The sequence below is a fragment of the Octopus bimaculoides genome, chromosome 4 (genome assembly GCF_046866305.1).
Source record: "Octopus bimaculoides isolate indiv1 chromosome 4, ASM4686630v1, whole genome shotgun sequence".
NCBI classification, from domain to species: Eukaryota; Metazoa; Mollusca; class Cephalopoda; order Octopoda; family Octopodidae; genus Octopus; species Octopus bimaculoides.
In genome coordinates, this window is record NC_142931.1 from 108,842,655 (window position 1) to 108,862,367 (window position 19,713).

The following is a 19,713-nucleotide window of genomic DNA, read 5'->3' on the forward strand; positions in this document are numbered from 1 at the left end:
AATCCTACTTATAAAATACAGATAGTCCAAATTTGTAATTTGCTTCTATTTACAATTTCAACATAATTTTCTGATTAAACAGTGTGTGATTTAAGGGATATTTAGCTGTTGTTTCTAGCGAATCTCACAACTTCCTGGTACCTTCCTTGTTCTTTTGTCCTTCTGACATATATTGATGTTTTCCAATATTTTTCTCCCCTAACACATTTTATGGAATGATGATGTGGTGGTCCATTGCTGGGATTTAAGGAAAATCAAAAAAAAATTTGTTATTTGAATCTTTAACCATTACCCTGCACCAAGCAAGTCCATATATGTTTGTGTGTACAAGAAAAACATTTACTAACAGAAAAGTATGCTCTTTTACTCTTTTACTTATTTCAGTCATTTGAGTGCGGCCATGCTGGAGCACCGCCTTTAGTCGAGCAAATCAACCCTAGGACTTATTCTTTGTAAGCCTAGTACTTATTCTATCAGTCTCTTTTGCCGAACCGCTAAGTTGTGAAACGATGTTGGGGGGACAAAGAGACATACAAACATATACACACGTACACATATATATATACATATATACGACGGGCTTCTTTCAGTTTCCGTCTACCAAATCCACTCACAAGGCTTTGGTCGGCCCAAGGCTATAGTAGAAGATACTTGCCCAAGGTGCCACGCAGTGGGACTGAACCCAGAACCATGTGGTTGGTAACCAAGCTACTTATCACACATCCACATTGAAATCAATTATCTTTTTACATACCTTTTTAAATCACTCTGCTGCCCTAATGAAATTCCTTACACACATGCATACATGACCACTGACAAACACACACACACACACTCAGAATGAGTGATATACTTTTATAGAGGATGAGAAAGTGTACCATGAGAAAATGAAAGATAAACAAATAGAGAGAGAGATCTTTTCTGTTGTCAAAGATTTGGAAATTTTAAAATTAAGTGAAAATGTTCAAATTACGTATATTGATGTACTTTTTCACAATGAATCCAAGTCTGGGATTTCTTTATTTCTTTATATATTGAGTCATCCCATAAATAATGCGGTTTTATCAATTGTAGGAACTAAAAGTTGGAGGGGGAGGGATAAACTGTCTGCGTCAACTTGCTATAAAAACAGGTAGTAATTTTACCTTGTACTTATTCTTAGTGCAAGTCTTGAAGAGTGCAGTTCAATTTTAAGTTATTTTTTTCAAAGCTATAATGGAAGTGACAAAAGAGCATATTTGGCATCATTTGCTTTATGAGTTCAATAAAGGCAACAATGCAACATAAAGCATGAGGAATATTAATGAAGTATATGAGGATTGGACAATAAGCATAAGTCAGTATCAATGGTAGTTTCAGAAATTCTGAGCCGGAAACTACAGCCTAGAAGATGAGCCTCATCCTGGAAGATCTGTAGAGCTTGACGAAGACGTCCTACAAACCCTGGTGGAACAAAATCCCATTGTAACTGTTGAGGAGCTAGCAGAGAAGCTTGGATTTGGTCATTCAACCATTCATTGACACCTGTGTGCCATCAGAAAAGTCAGCAAATTGGGCCAATGGGTTCCTTACAAATATTCCGAACCTAATCACGCACAGAGTGAATGTATGATCTTTGTTGCTGTCACATCTCACAAATGAACCTTTTTTGGAGCAAATAGTGACTGGTGATGAGAAATGGGTTCTCTATAAAAATGTCAAGCACTGAAGACAGTGGGTAGCGAAAGAAGAAACACCGGTACCCAGGTAAGAGAAGGTTTTTACCCATGTAAGGTGTTGTTATCTGTTTGGTGGGATATGAAAGATTTAGTCCTCTTTGAACTTTTAAGCTCATGCCAAATGATAACAAAGGAGATCTACAGTGAGCAGCTTGAGTGATTTAAGTCAGCACTAGAAGAAAAATGACTGTCTTTGGTTTCAAGACAAAAGGTGTTCTTCTATCGGGATAATGCTCAGCCACATACAGCAAGGATAACATTCCAAAAGATGGAGCAGTTTGAATGGGAAATGATGCCCCACTCACCATATTCACTGGACATTGCTCCATCCGATTATTATGTATTCTACAGTCTTCAAACTTGTTTGGACAGGAAAATATGAATTCTGTAGACAAGGTCAGAACAGTAGTGGAGGAGTATTTTTCATCACGGGCAAGTGAACGTTGGAAGAGGGGCCTTACAAGTCTAAAAGATAGATGGAAGAGCATTGTAGAAAATGAAGGAGAGTATATTTTAGATTACAAAAGAACTCTATCTTAATTTTGAAAAATAAAAGAAGTATAAAAAATTGTGCTTTATTTATGGAATGACCCAATATACACACACCTATTACAGACACATTTTTAGCTCTAGTTTTTTGTACAGTTTTGTAATATAAATTGTTTATTGATATTTTTCTTCCTTTTGTTTTTTTTTTCTTTCTGCTAGACATATTTCAGTGAAAGATCTTGAAAATATTATTCTGAAGATAGAGCCTGAAATGAACAGCCATTCAGTTGAGAAGATACTGCATTGGGTCTTTAAGGCAACAGAAGAAACCTTGCCAAAAGCTGAAGATCTGCCACAAGCTGATGTTCTGTCACGACTCAAAAAGGCTGATATTAAATGTTCTGTATTTAATATTGTCTGAGAAATATTCTCTTCTGTTGTTCTTGTACATATAAGACTTGAAATACTCTTCGACTTTAAAATCATCAAATCATAAAATGGTGTAACTTTTTAAATAAATATATTTTTTTAGTTGGTTTATATGAAATATTTTCAGTATTTCCCACCTGTTTTCTGTTGTTTTAATTTCATATCTATTTCCAGAAATAGCCTTTTTTTCTTATATGGCTGTGTGGTTAAGAAGCTCATTTCACAATCACATAGGTTCAATCCCACTGTAACAATATCACAAGTTTGTTCTACTTTGGGCCCAGGGCAGCTAATGCTTTAGGAATGAATTTGGTAGACAAAAACAGTATGGAAGCCCATCATATACATATACACCTTCAGTATATACATATGTAAACATGCATATATATATCAATTTTCTATGTTTGCATGGGTTAGACAGTTTGACTGGAAGTGGTAAGCTGGAGAGTTGCACCATGCTCCAGTTTTTTTTACTGGGTTTCTACTGCTGGATGCCCTTCGTAATGCCAACCACTCCACTGAGTGTACCAGGTGTCTTTCACATGTTTACTGGCACATGTGCCTTTTATGTTTACTGGCATAGATGCCTTTTACATGTCACCAGCACAGGTGCCTGTTATGTGTCACCGGCACAGGTGCCTTTTACATGTTACTGACATGCGTGCCCTTTATGTGTCACCGGCCCTGGCCATATTTATGCGTATCTTTGTGTTTATGTTTTTCTCCCCACCTCACAGCTTTACAAATGGTATTAATTCCTTGTAACTTAGAAATTTAGCAAAAGAGACAGATAGATTAAATAGAAGACTTTCAAAAAAGATAAGTACTAGGGTCGATTTGTTCAACAAAACCCTTTCAAGACAGTGCCCTATCATGGTCCCAGTCCATCGACTGAAATAAGTTCTTGATAAAAGACAGTTAGGAGGTGTAGCACTGCATATGACTCTTTGTCATGGTCTCTGAACTTTAATATTATAATATTTGAGGAAGCCTATACTTTATAGATTTAACATCATTTTTTCAAGGTAAATGCAAAGCATATGATATAAAGAATTATTTCGAGCTTTTTACACAACACAAAATTACAAACAACATGAAATTTAAGATTTCTTGAGGAAATGGTAAATTAAAAGTTGACATTTGTGCCCTTCAAAAATGCATTAGTGACTGACTAATCATGTGAAGAAAATTTAGTTGTTATATTCAAATTTTTATTTTTTCAAAGGTATCAATAATATATAATCTTTTATCTTTTATTTTGTCTCAAACATTAGACTGTGGCCATGCTGGGGCACTGCACTGAAGAAGTTTTAGTCAAATAAATTGACTGAAGTGCATTTTGTTTTCCAAGCTGGGTACTTATTCTATTGATCACTTTTGCCAAACTGCTAGGTTATGGGGACAGAAATACACCATCAACAGTTGTCAAGCAGTGGTAGGGGACAAACTCTGACACATAGACACCTCTTTGACTATTATCTGTGGGGCACAGTTGAGCAAGAGACCAACAAAACTCCTTGTAACACCAAAGATGAACTGAAGGCAACTATTATGGCAGCATTCACCAACTTAACAAGCAGATCACCCAAAAGAGTCACAGGAGATTCCAAAGTCATCTGTCATCATCATTATCATCATCATCGTTTAACGTCCATTTTCCATGCTGGCATGGGTTGGACAGTTCGACTAGGGTCTGGGAAGCCAGGAGGATGCACCAGGTCCCAGTCTGATCTGGCAGTGTTTCTAAAGCTGGATGCCCTCCCTAACACCAACCACTCTGAGAGTGTAGCGGGTGCTTTTTGCATGCCACCAGCACAGGGGCCAGAGGAGCTGGCATCGACCACAATCAGATGGTGTTTTTCTACGTGCCACGGCATGCATTTCATCCAAGCGATCAATTAATTTTCCTGGAATTTGCTAATTTGTGTTGGTATTAGTGTTTATTGATGGTTCTTCTTTGACATTGGTGCTTAACACTTAAAAGGTTCCAGTTGTCGTTATAGATGTTTTCATCTATCCAATATAGAACATCATCATCATCACCCACTGTTTTAAATCCAGGTTTTGTCCCTGTTAATGAGGGTGGCCGGATCTACCTCAGTGCCATAGCAACCACCCTAACACCATCTCGCCCGGTTGTGGGCGTCCTTTTGCAAACCAACCCTCGCAATCCCCTCCTCCACCTTTTCCTCAGTCTACCGCGGTTTCCCGCTCCATTTATCTCAAACACAATCACTCTCCTCAGAACATACTCTCCATGCTTCCTCAACACATGCCCATACCACCTCACTCCCTTCCCCCTTGTCAACCATTCCACCGTTTCCTCCAACCCCAGCATTCCCATCAAATTGTCTCTTCTCTTATCAAACAGCTTCATCCTATACATTTCTCTCACCATTGCTCTCACAGTCCTTCTCAAAATTACCATCTCTCTCTCCTTCTGACACCATGTCTCACTCCCATACAGCATTGCAACTCTCACACAACTCTTATAGACCCTTCCTTTCATCTTTAATGAGAACCTTTTCCCATATAACAACGCTTCACATTCCCTGAACTTCACCCAGCCAAATCTTGCTCTTGTTGTCACAGCTGCTTCACATCCACCACTGTCTTCCAAATAACAAAACCCTCTCACCGTTTCCACCTCATCACATAGCGTTTCCACTGGTTCCACCAGCCCTCCAGCTCCTTTCTCACATCTTCCACAAACAAACTCTCTTGCCAGTCTTGGAGTCACATTCTTCATTTTCGTACATCTACCCTGAATCCATTTCTCACATCTCATACACAACACTGCATTTGCCATTACCTTTCTCCTATATGGATTTACTTTACTCACTAATACTTCTCCTTCCACCCTGCTCACCATCACCTTTGTCTTCCTGAGGTTTACCTTCAAACCCTTGCTTTCAAACGCCTCCTTCCATTTCCAAATCTTCTCCCTCAATCCCTCCATCGTCTCACTCATCAGAACAAGGTCATCTGCACACAGTATCTCCATTAGCAGTCGCTCTCTTGCACTCTCCATCACCACATCAGCCACTATTGCAGACAACAACGGTGACAACACAGATACCTGATGCACACCAACTTTCACTGCAAACTCCTCCAATAGCTCTGATCTGACTCTAACTCTTCTCTTTACCCCCTCACACAAACTCATCACTGCCCTCACTATTACCTCTAGTACACCTCTCTTCCTCAATGCCCACTCAAACACCTTCCTTGGAACCCTATCAAATGCCTTCTCCAGATCAACGAAGCACATGTACAACTCCTTCTCCTTATCTCAGTATTCTTCTTGCAATCTCCTTACAATGAACACTGCATCTACTGGCCCCCTACCTGGCATAAAACCAAATTGCATCTCGTCCACATCCACCCACTTCCACATTCTCCTCTCCAACACCCTTTCCACTACCTTCATTGCATGCTCCAATAACTTGACTCCCGTATTTAAACAGAATTAAACAGAATTTAATAATATAACATAAAGAAAATGGAGTGTGAACACAGAAAAATCAGTTTATTTATATAATTGTTAATTTCATGTCACCTGCAGACGTTTCAATTCTCACCTTCATTCATATTTTACATTCAAAATTGCATTATGAATTTAAAAGGTAAAAATCTCTTTAAGGCTAAATTGACATATATTCATGCATATTTATGTAGGCAACAAGAAATTGACTATTATATAAATAAATTGAATTTTTTTTTGTGTTCACACACTCCATTTTCTTTATGTTATATTATATATATATATATATATTGTTGGTGACACTCCGTCGCTTATGGCGTCGAGAGTTCCAGTCAATCCGATCAATGGAACAGCCTACTCGTGAAATTAACGTGCAAGTGGCTGAGCACTCCACAGACACGTGTACCCTTAACGTAGTTCTCAGGGAGATTCAGTGTGACACAGTGTGACATGGCTGACCCTTTGAACCACAGGCACAACAGAAACAGGAAGTAAGAGTGAGAGAAAGTTGTGGGTGAAAGAGTACGGCAGGGTTCGCCACCATCCCCTGCCGGAGCCTCGTGGAGCTTTAGGTGTTTTCGCTCAATAAACACTCACAGCACCCGGTCTGGGAATCGAAACCGCGATCCTATGACCATGAGTCCGCTTCCCTAACCACTGGGCAATTGCACCTCCATATATATATATATATGTATATACCTTCTAATGGTAATTGAAACCAATCACAGCTCAGTTTTCCAGGAGTTAACTTTCTCTACTAACAATCCTTACTACCTGACTATTGATTATGTATTATTTAGAGTTGGATAAACTTGCTGACATTATCTACTCCATAATTTTAGTTTGGTGTAACTATCCATTGCATATAAGTACAACAAAACAATGATGGTCTTCTGTTGTTCTTTTTTATATAAAGTGCAAACACATGATTCCTTCTTATTATTATTGTTGACTTCATATTTTGTTTAGCAATTCAACTCATTAACTGCCATAGGGGTATACTTTTGGATAAAGAATAAACTATTTAAAATATCTTACAGACTAAATTAGTGACATGTATAGCATTTATCATGTATATACAAACTTGGAATGGCACTGGCTGTAGTATTTTGTCTCAGACAAACATCTCAAAGAGACTTATATGATAAAAGTTCAAAAGACATAACTCTCTCAGAATGTCATCAGTAAATTATCAGGCATAGGTTGCTGCATCACGATGCTTGTTTATTCATTAAATGTTAATGTCAGAATCAGAAAGAACATTTTGGGTAAGGGAGAAAAAATAAAGAGCAAGTAATTTGTCATTCTGTAGAATTACAGTTGGCTGAATCAACAAGATGTGCCAGTTGTTTAAATACTGTTAGTGACACATCTACTTCCATGGTCAAGATACTTAAGTCTTGATCACTCAGTTCACCTAGTTGTAAATGATCAGCAATGTTTTACTTAATAGAGCATGTCATTCTATATTACAAACAATTATTTTTGCACACATATTTTCAATAGAAAGTAATTGAATGCTCTTTAAGAACTGGATAACTTCATAAAGTTCAAGACTTTTAATTGCTGATTTTGTAGGCTTGCATCCCATGACTAGCACTCAACTATATCACAATACTTGACTTGAAACTGTCTACTTCATCATACAGATATTACAGAGTATACTATACTGTTGTGTATATATATATGTATGTGTATGTGTGTGTAACGACATGTGAATCGTTTGCGATTTTTTTTCCTCCGTCTTCCTTTTCTATTGGACTTTCCTCTGTCTCCTGTTTCTGAAGAAGAGCTTTGCTTGAAACGTAAAACCACCTTTCTTTCCTTCCCTGAGCATCTGCTAAAGCTTTACATGTACCACATCCTCATGTTATCAAATCCTACTGATCAGTGACTTAATTTTGTTTTATTCCTCCAGAATCAATAATAATTTACTATCAGTCATTGATAATGGAATACATGCTTGAATTTTCTTTGGAAATTTCAGGTCCAATACCAAAGTTATAAAACATTATTTTCCAGAAGCATAATAATCAATATTTATTATTATTATTATTATTATTATTATTATTATTATTATTATTATTATTATTATTATTATTATTATTATTAAGGCAGTGAGCTGGCAGAATCATTGACACACTGGGTAAAATGCTTAGCAGTATTTCACCCGTTGCTACATTCTGAGTTCAAATTCCTTTCATCCTTTCACCCTTTCAAGGTCAATAAATTAAGTACCAGTGAAACACGGGGGGGGGGGGGGGGCAATGTAATCGACTAGTCACCTCGCACCAAATTTGAAGTCTTGTGCCTCCAGTAGAAAGGAATATTATTATTATTATTATTAAGACAGCAAGCTGGCATATCGTTAGCATGCCAGGCAAAATGCTCAGTGGTGTTTCGTCTGCCACTACGTTCTGAGTCCAAATTCTACTGAGGCCAACTTTGCCTTTCATCCTTTTTGGGGTCGATAAACTAAGTACCAGTTGAGTACTGCAGTCGGTGCAATCGACTTACCCCCTCCCCAAAATTTCTGGCCTTGTGCTTAAATTTGAAATTATTATTATTATTATTATTATTATTATTATTATTGTTCAGTAGTTTTATTTTTATAACGTGCTTTCACTTCACTACCGAGCACAGCTCTGTGCGCCTTGGGTATGTGCTGTCGTTTGCTGTGGTGCTTTTATGTTTACTGTATTGAAAGTGTTTTGCGTAGAATGTGTGCAGTACCCAGTAGTGCAATTTTCTGTATGTTATATATATTTGTAAGTCCTGGTATTTTTGTTATGTATTTGTCTGAGTATTTTTTTATTATACCTAAGGCACCTACTATGATAGGAATTGTTTCTGTTTTTAGACTCCACATTCGAGTTATCTCTATTTCCAGGTCTTTGTATTTTGAAAGTTTTTCCATTTCTTTTCGAGAAACGTTGTCATCTGCTGGTATTGATACATCAATTAGAAAGCATTTTTTTCCTTCATGATCTTTGACAACTATATCTGGTCTATTTGCCTTAATTTCTCTATCTGTGTGTATTGGCATATCCCAGAGTATGGTTGCTTTCTCGTTTTCTGTGACCTTTTCTGGCGTGTGTTTACACCATCTTTTTTCTGTTGTTATTCCATAGTGTTGGCATAGCTTCCAGTGTATATAGGTCCCAGCTCTGTCGTGTCTGTGAATATATTCCTTCTTAGCCAGGACTGGGCAGCCAGAGATAATATGATTTATTGTTTCTTGTCCATCTCCACATATTCTACAGTTACTTGTTATATTTCTTTTCATTATGTGTTTTTGGTAATTTCTGGTGGGGAGGCTCTGGTCTTGTGCAGCAATTAAAAATCCTTCAGTCTCTGCTTTGAGTCCTGAGCTTCTCAGCCATTGCTGGGATTTTTCTCTGTCTATTTCTTTCGCATTTAGTTTAGCCCAGTATTTACCATGTAGGGGCTTTTCTTGCCATCGTTTTATCATGGTCCGTTGCTGTTCTAGTTTTAGTTTGGATTTCATTTGTTTTATAGCTTTTGTTGTTTCTTCTCCTTCTTCTTCTTCTTCTTCGTATTTGTTAGGTAGATTGATTTCTTGTTTGTATTTGTCAGCTTCCTTAAATACTGAAAACAGTTTTTTGTTTTGCTCGTGTTTTGTGGCTATTATTATTATTATTATTATTATTATTATTATTATTATTATTATTATTATTATTATTATTATTATTATTATTATTATCATTATTATTATTAAGGTAGTGAGCTGGCAGAATCATTAGCACACTGGGTAAAATGCTTAGCAGTATTTCGTTTGTCTTTACGTTCTGAGTTCAAATTCCAGTGAGGCCGACTTTGCCTTTCGTAAAATAGGTACCATCTCCCCCAAATTTCAGGACTTGTGCCTAAAGTAAAAAGGATTATTATTATTATTATTATTATTATTATTATTATTATTATTATTATTATTATTATTTAAGACGTCGCAGAGTATCTAATATCGTGATGTTGATTGAAGATGTCATGTCTACCGGGGGTTTGTACTGTTTGTCAAGTAACAACAAGGACTTCAGACAGACTGTACGTTATGTAATATGCATGCAATTCCAAGTATTGTTGATTTTTACAATACACCTTGATTGTAGGGTATTTCTAAAATCTCCAGATGTTTCTTCAGGTTAGGTGGTTTCTTCAAGTTGAACCCAATGCTCCGAAGACAATAGGGACAACCTTTATGTTTGACTCTCGTAGCTACTACATCTTGACGATCTCAATTCTCAGGTGTCCATACATTATTATCATTATTATTATAGACGTCGCACAGTATATAATATCGTGAGGTGGTTGATTGAAGATATTCTGTCTCCCGGAGGTTTGTACTGTTTGTTAAGTCACAAGGACCTCAGACAGACAGTACTTTAAACAATATGCGTGCAGTTCCAAGTAATGCCGACTTTTGCAATTCACCTAGATTGTGGGGTATTTCTAAGGTTTTCAGATGTCTTTTCAGATTGGGTGGTATTGAACCCAATGCTCCGATGATAATAGGGATAACCTTTATGTTTGACTCTCGTAGCTGTCACATCTTAGCGATCTCAATTCTCAGGTCTCCATATTTATCAACCTTTTCTCTTTCTTTGATGAGGATATGTTGATCTGGCACTGCTACGTCAATTATTAGGCACTCTTGTTTGTCCCTCCTAAAGGTTACTATATCCGGCCTTCGGTGATCTAACACCTTGTCTGTCTGGAAATCAAAGTCCCAGAGGATTTTTGCCTACCCCTTTTCGTCCATTACCTTCTCCAGTGTATGTTGGTACCAAACATTCGTAACCTCATATCCATACTCACGGCATAGTAGCCAGTGGAGATTTTGGGCTATCTTGTCGCATCTACGCTCGTACTCTTTCTGCGCAAGGCTTTTACAAGCAGTAACAATGTGTGTCACGTTTTCGACCCTCTTCCCACACATTCTGCAGAGGTCAGTTGCATTTGTGTGGTATATATTCTTTTTCATTGAGTTGGTATCCAATGCATGGACCTAGGCAGCGATTATTATTATTATTATTATTATTATTATTATTATTATTATTATTATTATTATTATTACTATTATTATTATTATTATTATTATTATTATTATTATTACTATTATTATTATTATTATTATTATTATTACTATTATTATTATTATTATTATTATTATTATTATTATTATTACTATTATTATTATTATTATTATTATTATTATTACTATTATTATTATTATTATTATTATTATTATTATTATTATTATTATTATTATTATTACTATTATTATTATTATTATTATTATTATTATTATTATTATTATTATTACTATTATTATTATTATTATTATTATTATTATTATTATTATTATTACTATTATTATTATTATTATTATTATTATTATTATTATTATTATTATTATTATTATTACTATTATTATTATTATTATTATTATTATTACTATTATTATTATTATTATTATTATTATTATTATTATTATTATTATTATTATTATTATTATTACTATTATTATTATTACTATTATTATTATTATTATTATTATTATTATTACTATTATTATTATTATTATTATTATTATTATTATTATTATTATTATTACTATTATTATTATTATTATTATTATTATTATTATTATTATTATTATTATTACTACTATTATTATTATTATTATTATTATTATTATTATTATTATTATTATTACTATTATTATTATTATTATTATTATTATTATTATTATTATTACTATTATTATTATTACTATTATTATTATTATTATTATTATTATTACTATTATTATTATTATTATTATTATTATTATTATTATTATTATTATTACTATTATTATTATTATTATTATTATTATTATTATTATTATTATTATTATTACTACTATTATTATTATTATTATTATTATTATTATTATTATTATTATTATTATTATTATGAAAGTGACGAGTTGGGAGAATCATTGGCACATTGGGAAAAATGCTTATTGGCGTTTCGTCCATCTTTATGTTCTGAGTTCAAATTCCGCTGCAGCTGACTTTGCCTTTCATCCTTTTGGGGTCAATAGAATGAGTGCCATTCAAATACTGGGATCGATATAATCAACTTCCCTCCTCCACCACCACCACCACCTCCAAATTTGCTGGCCTTGTGCCAAAATTTGAGACCACAAGGCGGTGAGCTGGCAGAATTGTTAGCACGCCGGGTGAAATGCTTAGCGATATTTCGTCTGCCGCTACGTTCTGAGTTCAAATTCCGACCAGATCGACTTTACTTCATCCTTTCGGGGTCGATAAATTAAGAACCAGTTGATGTAATCGACTTGCCCCTTCCCCCAAAATTTCAGGCCTACTACCTATAGTAGAAAGGATTATTATTATTATTGACTTTGCTTTTCATCCTTTCAGGGTCGATAAAATAAGAACCAGATGAGGACTGGGGGTGGGGTCAATATAATCGACTACCTCTCCTCAACTTGCTGGTCTTGCGCCAAACTTTGAAATCATCATTATTATTATTATATTATTATTATTATTATTATTAGTAGTAGTAGTAGTAGTAGTAGTAGTAGTAGTAGTAGTAGTAGTAGTAGAAGTAGTAGTAAATAGGTACCAGTTACCCACCGGGGTCGATGTAATCGACTTAATCCCTTTCCCCAAATTTGAGGCCTTGAGCTTCCAGTAGAAAAGAATTATTATTATTATTATTATTATTATTATTATTATTATTATTATTATTATTATTATTATTATTATTATTATCATTATTATTTTCAGACTCGTGTTTCCAAAGATCAGTATAATTCATAATGATATTGATAAAATGTAATCCATTCCGAATCATTACGGGTCTTTTTCATTTTGTTTTTAGGTGATTGATAGAATATAGAAAAACCATCTTTGTAATTTCGAAAGAACCGATGTGGATATAGTTTAATACTGAATAATGCCACACAAAGGAAATTCTAATCTTCAGAGTTAATCATGTCAGATAAAGTTTTCTAAATTATAATCTTTTTCAGATATTTTTCAAAATTTACTTCAATGATGTGTGTGTGTGTGTGTGTGTGTGTGTGCGCGCGCGCAGTAACGTCTTTATAATAATTGATTATATAAATGAGAGAGAGAGAGTATTCACAACATAGCAGAGTTGAATGAATATATTTTATACTATCAATAATATGTAGTCGTTAGTTCGAAATTATCAAATGAGTGATTGCCAAAAGATTAATATTGAAATTAAAATGTGCACACACACACACTCATACGTAATATGTAATATGTACACACATATGTAATATATATATATATATATATATATATATATATATATATTGGGATGGCAACTATGTTCCCGCCGTTTTTTAAATTAAAATTTTTTAAAAGGCTTAATGAAAAATAACAACTCATTAATCAATAATGTATTCAATCTTGTTGTTTACAACTTCTTCCCAACGTTCAACAAGATTTGCAATACCTCGTTGGTAGAAACGACCCGAATTCGACTCGAAAAATTGATCCAACCAAGCTCTCAATTCTGCATCAGTATTGAACGAAACTCCGCGCATAGCATTTGAAAGAGATCGAAAGAGATGGAAAACTGTTGGTGCCAAATCAGGAGAGCACGGCGGGTTTGGCAGCACTTCCCAGCCATGCGTTTGAATGGCTTCCTTGGTCATATTGGCGATATAAAGGCGGGCGTTGTCGTGCAGCAGAAGAACTCCATGCGTCCGATTAGGTCTTTTCTCTTGAATAGCCGTGTTGGGTCGTTCCATCTGTTGAACATAGAGTTTCGTGTTGACCGTTTGGTTCCGTTCAAGCAATTCGTAATGGATAATCTCTTCCCAGTTCCATCATACGCACAACATCGTTTTACGCAGATGAAGATCTTGTTTCACGCGAGGTGTCGCTTGTTTACTGGGGCTAAGCCATTCCTTACGCAGCTTCATATTGATGTACAGGCACCATTTTTCGTCGCCAGTAACGATTCGGTAAAGAAATCGTTGCTTGTGTCTATGAGTTGAGCGGTGACGAGCAAGCAAGCCAGCGGAGATTATGGCTCGTTGATCTTTGTTGTTGTCACTTAAAGCATGCAGAACCCAAGTTCCATACTTCTGAACCTTTCCCATCGAGTGAAGATGCTTCTCTATAGCAGTGAGGGAGCATTCCATTTTCTCTGCCAGTTCCCTTGTCGTTTAACGAGAATTTTCGTGCAAAAGTTGGTTTAATCACTCTTCATCGAACTCAACTGGACGGCTAGAACGAGGTGCGTCTTTGAGGTCAAAATTTCCATTTTTGAACTTGGCATACCAATCACGAGCGGTTCCTTCAGCTATGGCACCCTCTCCATACACAGCAAAAATGTCACGAGCAGCTTTTACAGCCTTATAACTTTGATTTAAAGCAAAAAGAAGGAGGTATCGAAAATACTCGCTTTTCTTAACTTGACATTCCATTTTAATGATCTGAAAATAAGCAAAATTAACTAAAATTAACTAGAAAAAAAAATAGATTCCAAAATGATTCAAAAATAGAATTCTCGAAGAAAATAGATTCCAAAATTTAAAAACGCAATAAATTCCAAAATTCAAAAAGACGGCGGGAACTTAGTTGCCAACTCAATATATATATTGTCTGTAATCAGTATATATATTGCTTCCCAAACACATGGTTCTGGTTTGAGTCCCACAGGGCAAATGCTTTCTACAATAGCTTTGAGCCAACCAAAGCCTTGCGAGTGGATTTGGTAGATGGAAACTATATAGGTAGTTATAGTCCGGTAAAATTTAAAAACAAAAACTCATAAATAAACGAGACCCTCCAATCGATCACTGTTCACACACACACACATACACACAAACATACACACTTACACACACATACTGACACACACACACACACAGAGTCGCATATTCATGCATGTATTTATGTACCCAGTCGTGTCTACGGGCATAGGTACACCTCATGATCTATACACACGCATACGAGGGCGGCGAATCAAATATATATATATATATATATATACATAGTGTACTGCTCCGTGGCGATAAGATCCACAAAAAAAAATCGATCTTACAATTTCCCAAATTCATTAATACAGTGTGATTATCAGTTACATAATTTCATATCGTCAGAGACATATCATTTTTAATTGTAGCACTATTGGATAGAAAAGATGAGAATTTACCATACCTGATATGGCTGTGTCTATGATATACAATTGATCAGACAATATAAACCTGTCGCTACCTTTTATGACTGTCTAAACTTAAGGAACATAAAAAGCAACCGATAAAAATACATATATATGCATACCCATGAGTTAACCAGAAAATGACCTAACATGTCTATATTAACAGCCATTTTGACATTTCATCTCCGGCCTACCACTCCCTATCCTGTTGTATGTTAATTTCTTCCATCTGATGCCAAATATAAAGTACTTCCCTGCGTTAATTTAGTCCATTAGAATCTTGGTAAATACTGTCTTCTATACAATCCAGTAATATAACAGATAAATGTTACACACCTCTATAGATTTGATAAGTTCTGATTATATTATTTGCACCATGTAACTAATGTTAATGAAACACAGGTAAGATAACATAACTAGATATCTTATAAATAATCGCGTGTTTTGTTTCGTTTTCTATATATACTCTGTGTAACACTAAAACGCAGATTTCATGACAAAGGAAACAATTACAATACACAAACGGAAATATACATGGAGTTCTTAATACTACTTATTTGTCACGCAATTTAAATTTTCAGAACGAATATATATATATATATATATATCAAGTTATTTCCCAACAAAATAACAAAGTTACTGTTAGAAATAAGTAGAAACAAAATTGTAACAAAATAAAATATAATATATAGATTTCTGAATCACATTGTGTGTTTATCGAAATTCTTATTTAATTGCTAAAAATTCTCTGACAAAATCGTAGAATTCTTTCTCGTCCTATAGACCTGAATTCTCTGTAACTTTTATATTGCCCAATCCAAAATGTCGAACTAAAATCAGCACCAGGAGCCTTTGAGTTTTATTCAATTTGCTTACGCCATTTAGTGCTCAGGTGCGTGTTCTAGCATTTCAAAACCTTGTATCTCACAATCTAAGAAGACCAATTTGTTTTTTTTAAATAATCATTACTAAACCAAACACGAAATATATATTCTGTTTTGTTTTATTGAAAACTCTCTTATTTTTTAATCTTTATTATTATTATAATTTTTTTTTTTGCCAATCTTTCAACATGCTATAAACAATATGATATACGGATTATAAAAAAGCAAACAGAATTACTACAACGAGAAATCGAATGTTATGTTAGTACTCTTCCAAAAGGTACAAAGCAATATATTTCCCTAACTATTGACAGGTATAATCGTTGATAATTCAAAACGCGTTGAAATAATAACACTGTTTAAACAGAAATATTTCCGCATACATAAATATATTGCAAAACAGTTTCTTTCAGGTATTGTCAAGTATAATATTACAAGAAACAATGACCATATATCATAGAGAAATATGGTTATATATCATATAGATTTTAGAGTTATGTCATTTGCTTTAGATTTTTTTTTTCATTATCATTTTAACATAAATTGATTAAAAATTCTTTCTTTTTCTTTTTCGCTCACTACACTGATTATAACATTTGCCTGCACTTAACTACACATCCTTCATGTAGATGCACCCTCAGAGCATTTTACAGTATTTAATTTAGATTATCTAATCAGTGAATAATCTTTACACTATGCATGTATGTATGTATGTATGTATGTATGTACGTATGTATGTATGTATGTATGAATGAATGTATGTGCAGATTTGTATGTTTTATGTATGTATTTTTATGCATATAGTTGCATATCTAGACATGCTCATATATATTTAAATGGAAAGTTTTACAGATTTTTACAGTTCCAGTGATTGATTGGATCTGTAGTCTTCGAATTAGCTTTGTCCTTTCTGGCTGTAAGAAGCCCAATTTTTCAAGATTGCTATTTAGGCAATGTGTTACATATCCCAGGGCCACAATAATTACAGGTATAAACTTGAACTTGTAATCTGGACAGAGTAACTGCAGATTTTTGAATAGTTCAGCATAGGTGTTCTCTTTTTCACTGATATTCAGCTTTATGTTGACATCTGTTAGGCAGCTAATTTCCACAACTGTGCACAGTTTCTCTTCTCTATCCCAAATCATTAAATCAGGTCTGTTGTGCTTACATTTTATTGAGGTCTTCACTGGTACATTCCACCAGTATTCCTTTTTATTATGAGTGGCTATGGCTTCTACCATATTGTGGGTTCTTATTTCTTTGTCCTCGGGTTTATCCTTCCGACGGATTTCATTATAGAGTGTCCTAGCTATAACGTCATGTCACATCGGTAGATAATACCATGATGGCATTTTCGAACATCTGCTTATGATGTGGGTGATATCTTCAGTGTTAATTCAACAAAGTCTGCATCGGTTGTCACACTTTACGGCTTTACTTACATCTCTATCCCTTTTGTGCATCAGGTACTTAGTTGATAATTCCTGTTCCTGGATTGCAAACGCATACCCTTCAAAATGGGAGGTAGTAATCCGGCTATTGGTCCATCATAAACTGCTTTGATGATCGATGTTACTATCATCACGGAGTTTTCTACTAACATATCCATGCATAGTCTTCTGCTCATATAGGCTAATCTTTTCATCTGATGAAACGTTGCAGTAGAGTTGTGCCACTTCTCTGGGCATATATTCTAGGTTATCAGACAAAGAGTGTTGCTGAAGTAGCTGCCTTCCAAGTCTAATGATGTTATCAGCGACATGCATGCAAACTTGGTCAAAGGATACACTTCGACACTTGATGGTTAAAAGATGTTGCCGAAAAGATATGATGCGACATTCAAAGGCATTTTGGATCGATGTTAAGCCTCTTCACCTTGTTTTCGCTTTAAGTAGAGGCGCTCTACATCACTGCTTATGTGGAAATTATGTGTGCCTGTTAGTATTTTTCGTGCTTTCACATCAATGACTCGGATCTCATCAAGCGTCCAATCAAGCAGCTCAAATGTTGGTATGAGTACTGGTACTGCAAACACATTGTGGGCCACTGTTTTATTGAATGCAGACAGTTCTGAATTCCAAATTTTCTTTATTCGGCAGTAATATTCAGCTGTAATATACGTATTTTGTTACATGTGCCACTGTAAGATATATTTTCATCCACCCCTAGACACCTGTAACATTCCTCGTCAGATACAGAAGAAACAGTCAAATCGTTAATGGAGATGTTACTAGTCTGGTTTATAGTTTTCCCCCTATTCACAGTCATATAACATTTATCCTGACCAAACTCCAACCCTACATCCTTTGACAATGTTGGAACTAGGTCAAGGCTCTTTTTCATCTCATGCATATTCTTTGCATAACGTTTTAAGTCATCCACAAAGAAACAGTGTGTAATTTTGGTATTCCTGTTTCCTTGTGAACGAGTGAGATATCCTTCAGACTTCCTTAACATGAATGACAAGGGGTTTACAGAAAGTATAAACAACACCACAGAGAGGCTGTCTCCTTGGAATATGTCTTTGCGATACTGTATTCTATCGGTCATAATACATTCACTCTTTGTGTTTAATTTCAAGATGGTGGCCTACGATGAAGCTATGGCAGGTCACCTATGGCATTGACTATTCTCACTGGAACTTTAGCAAGTTGAAGGGTTTCTAGCATCCATGAGTATGGAACAGAGTCAAAGGCTTTATTGTAGTCTAGCCAGATTGAAACTAGGTTCTTCCTATGCTCTCGTACCTCTGACATCACAGTTTTGTTGATCAACAATTGCTCGGCGCATCCTCAGAATCCCTTCTTCCCAGCTGCTTGTTCTGCTGTGACGATGTTATTGGTTTCACAATGGTCCTGGAGGAAACGGTTTAAACATGCTGTTTATATTTTATACATTAAGTTCTGGCATGCAATTGGCCGGTAGATTTTTGCCATGTGGGTGGTTCTGCATTTGGGGATTAATTTTGTCTCTGCCAGAGCTAACCAGTGTGGTATGCTATTGCTCCCAATAAAAGCTTGCTGGTACAGATTGATAAGATATGGTCGGTAGAATGTTAACTTCTTGTACCAATATCCAACAATCAAGTCTCTTCCAGGTGCTTTTCCATCCTGGAGTTTCTGCATCACATTTGCAAGAGTTTCTGCATCAATGTCGTATGTCTTGGATATAACGCAGGAGCAATAGCTTTTTCGGATTGCTTCCATCCACAGAGCATCTTGGTTAAATTCCTTCTCTTAACTCCAGATTTTCCTCCAGAAGAAGTCTATGTCTTCTCGTGAGGGAGCTTCTGTGATGTTTACTGCTCCTCCTCTCATGTCTCTGTATACTGCTGCCTGGTTGCGGTTAAATATTTTGTTTATTATTGTTCTTCTCTCGGTTATTCTCTTCTGATGTCGGAGTCTTTCACTGACAGCTTTTAGCTCCTGCTTGAGGGTAATCAGTTTGTATGTCAGTGTCATCTTTTTGCTGTCTC

General features: G+C 35.2%; 1 protein-coding gene across 3 annotated transcripts in view; it reads left to right on the forward strand.

The window, feature by feature from the left end:
* LOC106875477 (translin-associated factor X-interacting protein 1) overlaps positions 1-2,747 on the forward strand; it is a 153,293-nt gene extending 150,546 nt beyond the window's left edge. For all 3 annotated transcript variants that reach the window (XM_014923636.3, XM_089351163.1, XM_089351165.1), the window contains one exon: positions 2,427-2,747. In XM_014923636.3, coding sequence (XP_014779122.1) covers positions 2,427-2,628 — 202 coding nt within the window. In that variant the 3' untranslated portion in view covers positions 2,629-2,747. The remainder of the gene's footprint in view (positions 1-2,426) is intronic.
* The last annotated feature ends 16,966 nt before the right edge of the window (positions 2,748-19,713 follow it).